Source organism: Onychomys torridus, chromosome 10, assembly GCF_903995425.1.
Source record: "Onychomys torridus chromosome 10, mOncTor1.1, whole genome shotgun sequence".
NCBI classification, from domain to species: domain Eukaryota; kingdom Metazoa; phylum Chordata; class Mammalia; order Rodentia; family Cricetidae; genus Onychomys; species Onychomys torridus.
In genome coordinates, this window is record NC_050452.1 from 10,085,714 (window position 1) to 10,097,956 (window position 12,243).

A 12,243-nucleotide genomic window follows, 5' to 3' on the forward strand; every position below is an offset into this window, starting at 1 on the left:
CTGTTTATCTGCAGTAGATTTATCACTTCTGCCTTCCCAGTCTCAATTGTGCAAAAAGGAACCCACAGAGACAAATTCAAATATCTATTTTGAAAAGTATTTACTTAGTTTGAATAAATTAATTGCAAATAAAAATTAAGCTACAATATATAGCCTCAACAGAAATAACAAGAACACACACAACACAGGATTCCATTTCCTTGCAATAGTCACAAAGCATGTGACTAGAAGACTTCAAACTCAATTAGACGTCTTTGAAAAAGGGTAATAACCAGCAGTTACTGATACATCACAGCTAACTTATAATACAAATGTCTTGACATGCATTTCCTGAGTGAACCCAAATGATCATTTTTAAACAAAGAATTTTGACAATCAAATAAAATAGTTCATGGCTTCTAAGTGACTTTTTTGTTTTACTTTAAAAAAAATCAAAACATTGATATAATGAGATAAATTAAAGCTATACTACCACATATGAAAATTTGATAATAGTCAATTAGGTATTATATGATTTTTCAAACTAAAGAAAGAGAAATCAAAAGACTGAGAGATGATTCTGTCTAATCTAATAGATACTGATTTCTACAAGTGTTATAAGGGTTTGGTGTGGTGCAACTGTTTGTACTTCTGCTGCATCTCAAAAAGGCTAGGGTGAGAGGAAACTGTCTTGCAAAGCACACACAGGAAGTGGAGAACTGAGAGAGCCTGCAGTGTGCCCCCCCTGATGTCACTGGCCTTACTTCAGAGTCACACTGCGGCGCCGGCCACGTCCTCAGGAGTCAAGCCCACAGTTAGCTGGTCTGCTGGGCTAGAGGGAGGTACTGCTGTCATTCAACCTCCTGGAGCTCTAGGTTCTAATGTCTGGAACAATCCAATACAGAATAATTAACGAGACACTTTTTAGTTCATTTTTCTAAAAGCAAATCAAGTAATTTTCTTTTCTGGTTAATTTCTTGTTAATTTATGTACTTTCTCATAGGATTTTTTTCTTTTCTTTTCTTTTTTTTTTAGAAACAGTGAACAGATGAACCACAGTTTATATCCAAAAAAATAAACTTGCCAAATGTCGCTGGCACTAAAAACAGATCAGTTACCATGGGAGAAAAATAGATCATCTAGATTAGATTGCATATTCAAAGGAGCATATAAAATGTCTCTTAGCATTAGCTTTTGTTATAGTACTACACTTGAGAGAAACATTAAGAAAAAATGTCTTCTGATGAACTTCAATGTGGTTAAAAACAAATACCTCTTAGACAATGGTAATTAATGTGAATCTGGCTTTATGAAATACTCTAATTCATCAAATTCCCTACTTACACGGGCCGGGGGAAGGAAGCTCTCTTGTCTTTCTCCTTAACTCTGCAAATCCTTGAGCGATGTGCCCACTAAACTACCATTCACACCAAGTGTGTGACACCATCGTTACCATGCTATTCTATCACGACATTCTAAGGTATTTTCTATGATAAAGATAAATAGAAAAAAAGTAATATACATGTTGCTGTATTTTACAATGTTTGCAACAAATTGTAAACTAACATAGTTTGAACCAACAGACCCTCAGTTATACAGAACAACTCAACACTGAGGATGGATGGTGATTCAAAAACACTAAAACGAAGGCATCAAATTAGACTATGTCTTTTTCTCCTCAAAATATATTTTCAAAACTCAGAATTCAGAAGTCTGGAACTTTCAAAAATTCCTTTGCTTGAGTTTCCCAGATTTTTCTCAGAAATTGCTATTATAAATATTTAAAAAATTCTTCATCTTAATGCAAATGACCAGAGCAGAGAGAAACTTACATGGACAATGGGTTGGAAAACCCAACTCACTTAGCTTATAAACTTATAATGTAGTCCTAGAGACAGCTGTTAGTCTAGAGGTCCTTGGAAAATAAGTCTGATATAACCTTGTTCGCCAGCCAACTGATGTGCACAAAAGGGACAGGCTGCGTGGAAAGTGTGAGTACCATGAGGAAGTGGGATCTGGGACCAATAGGCCGTTGTCTTTTCTGAACACACGTGCCCACAAGGGCTAAAGGCATGGGTGGGAGGGCCGGCGTCCACATAAAATCCAGCTTCACATCCAAGCCACAGAGGGACATAGGGACCAACAGACCTACACATAGGACATTCACGATCTTTTCCATCACGTTCTTCTTTGTTCCCCCAGTTATGATAACCATGAACATGGCCGCAGTTTAGATACACCCATGGTTGTTTTTCATCTACAACGTCTTTCCTCTTCATACTGGGAAAGGCTAGTGTGTTGAAGCCTACAGGGCATTGAGGTCTTGCTGCGTTGATTTCCTGTCTTAAAGCTTCTAAGTGCTTCACAGTAGGCGTGTGGGAAAGGCCTTCTGCAGTACGCCAAAGCAGGGTTGCACCACAAAGGTCAATTAAGGAGCCATCTTGTAGCTGATTGGTTTCGATTTCCACCTGAAGGAGAAAAGAATCCAAACCATGTTTACTATTGTGTTTACACTAGATCTTCAGTTAGTCCTAAAAAGACAGGGACCTCCCAGGTTTAACCTGCTAGACTTAGGGAAGTTTGTATTTGTGTGTAATGTGGAAATAGAAATTTTAGCAGAAGTTAGGAAAAATGCTAAATTTGAAAATCAACAATAACACATTGAATAGTAACTTCTCTCTTTCAAGCCAAAAGATAACTTAAGATTTAATTATCTGGCTAATCAACAAACTTAGTTATTTTTAATTAGTTACGTATAGTCAAAGACATACACAAAGAATAGATGTTTAAATCTTTCCTAACTGAAATAAAACACCATCCTCTAGAATTAGTGTTTAGAAGTCAGTGTTTGATGGTCTTAGTTTTTGTGTGTCAGGCATATGTCTAAGAGCTGCAAAAATTAACACGCACACACACACACACACACACACACACACACACACACACACACCACACACCACACACACGCACACACGCACACACACACACACACACACACACACACACACACACACACACACACACACACACACGAGTCCAGTTCAACTCATCCTATGTTTATTGCTGTAAAAAGAAGCTACAAAGAAGTATTTACCATCTTTCCTCTCTGTTGGGCTGATCTGGTTTCTCGAAGACTGAATACATTTCCACATACGGATATTTCTCTCCAGACTCCAGGCTTGGAGTCTTCTGTGAACCCGTTGCGGGGATGCATCACGAGAACGCCATTAGTGGTCAAGCCGTCCATCTGCCCGTCAGGTGTCTTCCATTTGGCAGCCTTCTCCTAGAAAGACAGTGAGTCTCTATTTATGTGTAATTTGGAAATAGAAACTTGTATAAAAGAATGTATTAGGAAAACAAGCTTTTTACCCCAAGAAAGATGTTTTTTGATGAATCAAATCCTGCAGCATAAATCCGAGCTGTAAAGGGGGGGTTGCGCTCACATATGATCCTACAGGCAAATCTTGAGATGGTGCTTTGTACTGACTGCGTGTCAGAATTACTCTGACTTCCAGGAACTGTGTCAGTTACTACAAAATCAATAGGACTTTCAGTTGACCGACCAATCTAAAGGGGAAAAAAAGACCATATAACTTAATTCAAAGAACACAGTAGACTCCATTAAGAAAGGGATATGGTAACATTAAGACTCTGAAATGTCTAAAGCTCAAACTTACAATACTTAACTGTGGGGACATCTATCTACACCTTTGAAAACTAATCTGTCACACTCTCTAATACAGCAGTCAATTGGAGTACAGAATTAAGTGGGAACATATGATGGAATTCCCAAGACCCTTAGGGAATAGAGAATCCAATGTGGCTGAGGTTCTTAGGTGGCCTAGGCTTTAACCCTTTTAAGGTAGAAGTATATCTACCATATACTACCCCACTTTAACAGAATACACTGAACATGACAATCTTTTATGACAACTCCAGAACATCATTTAAATAAATCTAAACTGCTGCTGTGTTCAGATGCTGTACATGAACACAGACCCTTTTATTATAACACACAGCCTTGCTCCGAGTCTCTGTAACAGGCCCCACCTCTTGTGTTAGGTTAATGGCTGTACACACAGCCTTGCTCCGAGTCTCTGTAACAGGCCCCACCTCTTGCGTTAGGTTAGCAGCTGTTGGTGTTTGCTTTTGGTTGTGCTAGATCTCAGCAACAAGCCTCTCCTCCAACCACTTACTCTGATAAGAACTGAGACATCAAATAACCAAACTTCAAAGAATAGTACTTCAAAGGTACTTTGTTTCAAGGTCCCCCAAGGAAGCACAGAAAAAGAACTCTGTGTAGGCTGTAGGACCTGTCATACACCTCGGTACTTCTCCATTTCTAGATGGAGTCCTCAGCAGGCAGGTGTCAGGGTAAACTATCTTTAAAGCACTCGCTAGTGAGCAAGTTCCTTGCATCTTGAAAGTGGAAGGGAAGGATTGAATGAGACAGGACAAAGTGTCACTGGCTTTAGTGGAAACGTCCAGAGTCACTGGCTCTTTAATGTGTTACACAACCTAGTGACGGCATGTAGAAAATGCCGACTCTACAAACGGGATGCCTTTGTGTGTGTGTGGGGGTGGGGGTTAGCTATATAGTCCACGGTGGCCTAGAACTCTATCTCCTCCTGCCTCAGTTTCCCAAGCAGCTGGAATTACAACTGTGTGCTACAGTATAAGGTTTTTACTTTTCCAGAAGAGATAGAAGTGGACTCAAGAGCTGCCTTAAACAAGTCAATCCAAACTAATATCCTGTTATTTCTATGTACCATGTTCTAGCTATAAGTAGAACTGTCAATCTTCTGCACACTTTATACTATTTCTCTGACATCCTTTTTCCCCCCAGAATGCCTTTCACTGGTTATTGTCAGAAGTCCTATTAACCATGGTCAGATTTGTTTTGTTTTTCTCAAAGACAGGGATTCTGGAATTTGTTCTGTAGACCAGGCTGGCCTTGAACTCACAGAGATCCACCTTCTCTGTCTCCCAAGTGCTGGGATTAAAGGTGTGCGGCGGCACCTGGCCTGAAGGTAAAGATTTAAAAGACGGTGAAGTCTTCCCCGTCCCTCCTCCCCATCAGAAGTCTGCACTTCACACTGAGACACTGGGAGCATCTCCACCTAGAACTGACTGGAACCCGAATTTCTACCTAACACACTCAGCATGAATGCTCCTACTCATTTTGAAAGGTAGATAATCCATCCCTCAAAAATGAGTTAATTTATTAGAATGGCTTCTAATTTTTCTTAGACTTTATAGTGCGGATATGCATTTTTGACATTGGAAAATTAACTTTGGAAAATAAGGAGCCAACTACAAAGGCTAAGATAAACAAATAAATATAAGGTACTTTTTGAAGTTGAATTTCAAATCTGTGAGCAAACAGCTACTTGTCATCTTGATTTTTAAAAAACTAACCACATTCATTTTAAAAATTCCTTGTTAGTAATGATGTGAAAAAAACAGTTACTATTATGTTATTTTATCGTGATCCAATCTTTCATCACTAAGGATGTTGTTTAGTTTAGTAAAAACAAGGAAGAGAAACAAATACTCATATTCTAATAATAACTATAAAGATACTATTCTTAAAAAATAAATCTAATTTCATTTACAGAGCTAGATGAGAGATCAGCCTCAAACATATTCTGCTAATGATCAAAATTAAATACATCTTTATGTCTTTTCATTTAGTATTAAAAAGAAAAATGAAAAAACTAATTGGAACAATAATTTTAATTGATTGATAATAGTCAATTCTAGTTAAGCTTCTTTAGAAAACCTAATATTAAGAGAGAAAATATCAAGACTTTATGTCTCTGGGCTTCACTGCTCTATAATCTATCAGCATATAAAAATAAATACCAGGACCAGATTGAATGGGAGCCAAAGGGAGAGGCTTTTATCAAACAGCGGCTTTGACCAGATGTGTGCTGAAAAACAAGTTCCTACAGTTGATGTAAACAGTTAGAAACTGCCTGGACTTTCTGTTGCTTAAGGAAGGCAGGAGGTGGGGGCAATACAAAGTTCAGAATGTGTGCAGAAGGGTTCTGGGTTTCTTGTTTGGAATAAGAACAACTAACATTTACTAAGAGTTTACTAGACAGCTGGCTCAGATCTGCACATGCTACATGCACACATTACTTAAGCCTCTTACCAGTCCTGAGGGAGAACTATTCTCTGCACTTTACAGAGGAGGGTGGGGGGAGGCATAGGGTAGCTAAGAGATGTTTACCAGGAATTCAGACCCCAGAGCACCTCTCTCTCTCTCTTCTTTTATATTTTATTTTTATTTCATGTGTATGTGTGAGTGCCTGCATGTATGTACACACACTATGTGAGGCCAGAAGAGATGTTAGATCCTCTGGAACTGGAGTCATAGGCAGTTATGAGCCACCTAATGTGTGTGCTAGAAACCAAACCTGGGTCCTTTGCAAGAGTAGCAAGTGCTCTTAACCCTTAAGGAAACTCTCTAGCTTCAAAGTCCATCTTTAGACTATAATACAATGACTTTTAGATACGAGGTTCCAAAAATCAGTACATATTTTAAACAGATACATTATGAAAGTATAATAATATTTAATCTAATCATAGCCAAGTCACTTGGAGATTTTTTTACCGTTTTCATTTTTAAAGAAAAACTTTATGTTTAATACCTGGAACATGTCAGTGTTGCTGTCATGAGTATACTCAACCACCACTGTCTGGGCTCGAGATAAAGTGTACGATATGCTATGCTGGTCCTTGTTGCTTATTGCCTATGAATGAAAAGGTTAACAGCAAAATTAGCAGTCAATCAAATCCGCACTCTATTAACTAAAGGAAGGTATTTGTCACACACACATATTTCCCTCCTGGAATTCAGGGCAGAGGCCAGAAACTCTATATAACTTCAACTGTGACTGTGGCTTCCTCAGGCTCAGGGGTTATAGAATACTACTTACTAGTTAAGAATAAAAACATACATTTTAAACACTTAAAAATCTGTTTCACTTAAAAGTACTTTACATTATAAGGGAATTAAAATCAAATACCATGTGGAAACTGAAAGCAACCTCCAGTATTTCTCTTGATAAGAAAAAAAAAGAAAGGAATTTACTTTTAAAGTGACATAAAGAATTATATAGTTAAGCCAGAATTATCAGCTCATTCTCTAACCCTACAGATGACAAGTGATTATGGTATGTTGGACCAGACACAGCAAAGTTTATAGGATGATTAAACATTGCAGGAGGAAACAGATGCACTGATGATGGCCATCATCTGTTATCCTAACGGAAGTCCACTGCTGTCTTCCTTCTGGGCCTCCTATGACGATGAGGTAAAGGCTAACACTGGAAGGGAGACCCTGGTTACTACAAAGTACGAGAAACAGGCTGTACAAAAGGAAAGCAGAGAAAAGACACAAGAGTAGACAGCAAAAAGGGGGAGACACTCATTTTCATCTTTTAGTTAGTCTGTAATAGGTAAGGCCTTTTGAAGTTTTAATATTAAAGAAATTAATTTTCAAATATCTAAAGCTATTAAATACCTATGCACCAACTACCAGGTTTTCACAAAGCTTAAAAATGCCAGTATATCATCTCACTTGTTTGTGACTGTTTTGAGACAGGATCTCTTTACATAGCCCTGGTTGTCCTGGAACTTGCTTTGTAGACCAGGCTGTACAGAGAACCACCTGCCTCCGCCTCCTGAGTGCTGGCATTAAAGGCATGAGCCACCACCATACTAGGCTTCTATGTTTTTGTTTGTTTTGAGAGAGTTGGGCTATATATATCCCAGGCTGGCCTTAAACTTGACATCCTGTCTCAGTTTCTACAGAGTGTGGGGATTACAGCAGGTGCGTGTTACCATACCCGACTTCCTTTTCTTTTTGTTTTTAAATCCTGTCTTATATAGCTCAGGATGACCTAGTCCTCGCTATGTGATTGCAGACTGGCTTTGAACTCTGGATCTTCCTTAGTTTTCTACGTGCTGGGATTATATAGGTGGGGGAAATCAACAGACTCTGTCTTGGGCACAAACATTATTTATTTGTTTGTGATTGTGTTCATATGCTCATGCACACAGATGGGAATCAGGACAAATTGTGGGAGTCAGCTCTCTCCTTCTATCATGTGGGCTCCAGGAATCCAACTCAGGTTGTCAGGCTTAGTGCAAAGTGCATTAACCCACTGAGACATCTTGGGGGTCCTCCTTCTGTTTTTTATTCTTAAATTCTGAGCTATAACTGAGGCTACTCACATGCCCTTTCTATGCTCCTTTCTCTAGATGTGTCTTACCTCACGAATGCAGTATAGATCATTTACAAGCGTGGTGTTCATGCTTTACTACATATTTATTTATGTATTCATAAGTATAATTGTTTCACGTTTTAAAATCTACAGAAGTTCTGTATTAAGAGGATAAACTTTCAGCTGGGCGGTGGTGGCGCACACCTTTAATCCCAGCACTCAGGAGGCAGAGCCAGGCAGATCTCTGTGAGTTCGAGGCCAGCCTGGTCTCCAAAGTGAGTTCCAGGAAAGGCACAAAGCTACACAGAGAAACCCTGTCTTGAAAAACCAAAAAAAAAAAAAAAAAAAAAAAAAAAAAAAAAAAAAAAAGAGGATAAACTTTCAAATAATGGCTAACTTCTGGAATATTTTTAGGGGAGCAAGGAAAGATGACAGAGTCTCAAGGTGTTGCTCACGTTGATCTCCAACTCTCCATCCTTCTTTAGCCTCAGGAGCACTGAGGTTACAGGTATGTGCCACATGCCAAGAAAAAGTTAGCTTTGTTATAGTTGATGTGTTGGGTTCAAACACACAGGAATAAACTACAACATGGTAAGTCTGAGTCTCAGTGAAAGTCAGGGTTTAAATCCATCCTAGATGCTGCCAGACATTTATAAAAAATTAAATTTTCTTCATGATATGTCATAAAATTTAAAAACTGACACTCATCAATTTTCAATCCCTGAGATTTTTCTTGCTTAAAAGGGAGCTAACAAAGAAAACATGAAGGACAAGATAATATACAAAAATTGAGAGAGCAGCCTGGGGAGACAGCTCAGTGCTTGAGATGTAGAGGCAGGAGGACACCTCAAGCTCACTGGCCAGCCAGTCCATCTTGATCAATGATCTCCATGTTCAGTGAGAACCTGACTCAAAAGACAAGATGTAGGATGACTGAGGAAGCCAGCGGGGGTTGACCTCTGGCCTTCACAGGCACACAAACAAAATGAGAAAAAGCTTTACAAGTGGATTATATGTATTGCCCTTGACAGTGCTCCTCAATTAGAGGTATTATATAGCTAAGAAGCATCTGAAAATATTTAAATGCTTTTGGCTGTCACGATGATGTTAGTGATTAACTGACTTTTAGTGCATATCGAACCAAGGACTTAAATATCTTATAACATGTGAGACAGCCTTCATAATTAAGAACTGGTATATTCCAAATTCCAAGAGCACTTCTATGGGTAAACATTACAAAGAACACCTGAGACTGAGCTGCCAGCACCCACTAAACATAATCCTTCTCTACACAGGAGCAAGAGGAAATACCTTAGAAAGAACAGCCCTACCCACTCTCAAATAGTGATCAGGGAGAGCCAAATCAAGGCTTGATATCCAAGCTGGATAGAAAACAAGGCTGGACTCTAATTACCTTTGGGACTTGGCACCTAAAACAACAACATGACCAGCTTTAACGCACCTCATTTGTTTAACCATACATCTAACCACAGACGCTGCAGTGTTCATGTGCACCCTAGGGCTGCTTAGCTCTTGATGCCTCTAAAAGTCAAGGATCTCTGTAGTTGATTTTATCTGGATACCACATACACCAGTTTGTGTTATAATCCGGAGAGGAATTCCAAGGGAAGATGAAGACTCAAAACTTCCTCCACTTCCATCAGTCTAAGAAGGCCCAGTGTTTTAAAGGTCCTAGGAGGATTAATAAGGCCTGGAGCGTGAGAAGTGTTAGGTCCAGCTGAGAACATGCTTCCACTGTTTGCCTTACATGTATATTTAATTTTCATTTCATCCAATGATTGCTGAGGTCTATGAATGTCATAACCAAGAACAAAATAAAAACCAGAGGACTCACAGAGACCTGGGGACTGGAAATATTTTCTTCTAATTCCTACCTGCCCCTGGTCTGTCATTAAGGGGGAGAGGGGTGAGCAGAGAAAGAGGCAATTCCATTCGGCTGCCTTTCAAATGACATGTTTCCAAAGGCTCTTTCTCAATCCAAACAAAAAGAGAATTTGAAACAGGAATGTGAAGAAGCACTGGAGAATACAGACCACACATAACTTCTTAGGACTTTCTCTTACCTTGGCAGCCTGAGGAGTACATGCAATATGCACAGTGCTGGGCTTCACCCCATTTGCCTTAGGTCTTTTAAACAAAGCAAACCTACTTTTCCTCCTTCCTCTATCGCCGTTTGGGAGAGACCCATTATACCTGGTAGGAAAGAAAAGCAGTTTAGTTGATCTCTTTGAAGGATTACACAATCATAAAACAAAGGCTATAGTTTGGCTTACATGTATATTTAATTTTCATTTAATTACCTCAAATTCCTTCTAGCAACTGCTGATCTCCAGACCAGCTGCTTGGGTATGAAACAAGATGAGATTCTTTCTAGCTGTGTTTCAAGCCACAGAAAAGTATTATACACAGCTTTGAGTTACCCATAAGCAAGAAGTAAGTAACGGGGTATTGGATTCCTTGTGACTACACTTTTTAAGGTAAATTTTTTACAGCATCAATTGAAGAAGAATCTCTAATTGTGAACTCAACACTTTGAAAGCTGAACTTTTGAAATAAGGAGTGTCTGGATTTGTTAAATCCTAGCTACCTGAATAGAACACTGACGTGTTGCCATCTCCTGTCCAACTGAATTCTTTCTCAGTTAGTGATTAAACCTACTTCTGCTGCTTCAATCTTCCAGTCATTTCTCTACAGCACATGTAAACCTCAAGGGCAAGCAAGTAAGTAAGTAAGAAATAAATAAAAAAGCTGGGGAAAAAAAAGAAAAACCAACAAACATCTGGGTATGTACCACAACCAGGCACTACTGAATTTTCTTATACAACATTTTAATCCTATACTCAAAAACAAACAAACCAACACCTGGTAAATTAAACAGGCCTAAAGCAATTAGTTTTTTAAAAAGCAGCTGCTGTGGATGATTGGTTGATAAATAAAATGCTGACTGGCCAGTAGCCAGGTAGGAAGTATAGGCAGGACAAAGAGAGAGGAGAAGTCTGGGAAGTGGGAGGCTGAGATAGAGAGATGCTGCCAGCTGCCGCCATGAGGAGCAGGATGTAAAGTACCAGTAAGCCACAAGCCACATGGCAAGGTATAGATTAATAGAAATGGGTTAATTTAAGATATAAGAACAGCTAGCAAGAAACCGGAGACATTAGGCCCAACAGTTTAAATAATATAAGCGTCTGTGTGTTTATTTTATAAGTGGGCTGTGGGACTGCCAGGGCTTGGCGGGGGCTGGAGAGAGACTCTCCAGCTCCAGTCAACCCAAAGCTGTAATGCTGTGGTTACTATACGAAGGTTATGCTGTGGTTACAGCCATATGCCATCACATCCAACATAAGTTTGGTTTGAGTTTGGCCAGTCCAGGTGACCTGTTCTCCCAATACCACTAGCACTGCTGGGAGAAACAGTGGTACCTGTGATCTATGACCCCCGGTGAAGAAGTCATAAATACGAATTGGTGAGGTTGTTTGGCAGTTAAGATCATTGGTCACTTTTCCAGAGATCCCAGGTTCGATTCCCATCACTCACATGGCAGGCAGTTCACAACCTTCTGTAACTCCAGTCCCAAGGAACTCAAAGTTGCCTTCTGGCCTCTGTGGGCACTGGGCATCAGGCGTGCATGTGGTACACAGACACACATGCAGACAAAACCAAAACACCCATACATGCTAAAGTTGTTTTTTTTTTTTTTTTTTTTTTTTTTTTAAGCTGAGGATCGAACCCAGGGCCTTGTGCTTGCTAGGTGAGTGCTCTACCACTGAGCTAAATCCCCAACTTTTTTTTTTTTTTTTTTATGCTAAAGTTTTTAAAAAGTCATAAATAAACAAGTTATCCAGTCTGGTTCTCAAAGGCATTATACAGTGTAGAGCACCAGATATGTGGGGGAAAAATAAGTATCAGGTGGGCAGGACATTTCATAATTTTCAGTTTCTTGACTTCTTTGTAACAGACTGTACTTGGGTTTTATGGTTCTTCCAAGTTTAGATTAAAAAATGGAAATAAT

General features: G+C 39.3%; 1 protein-coding gene across 1 annotated transcript in view; it reads right to left on the reverse strand.

Annotated features, from left to right (window-relative positions):
• Positions 1 to 81: 81 nt before the first annotated feature.
• Peli1 (pellino E3 ubiquitin protein ligase 1) overlaps positions 82 to 12,243 on the reverse strand; it is a 50,841-nt gene continuing 38,679 nt past the window's right edge. Inside the window, exons 3-7 of the mRNA XM_036200902.1 lie at positions 10,298 to 10,427; positions 6,636 to 6,737; positions 3,349 to 3,546; positions 3,074 to 3,262; positions 82 to 2,447 (exon numbers count right to left, since the gene is read on the reverse strand). Of these exons, the coding sequence (XP_036056795.1) occupies positions 1,881 to 2,447; positions 3,074 to 3,262; positions 3,349 to 3,546; positions 6,636 to 6,737; positions 10,298 to 10,427 (1,186 nt within the window). The 3' untranslated portion in view covers positions 82 to 1,880. The remainder of the gene's footprint in view (positions 2,448 to 3,073; positions 3,263 to 3,348; positions 3,547 to 6,635; positions 6,738 to 10,297; positions 10,428 to 12,243) is intronic.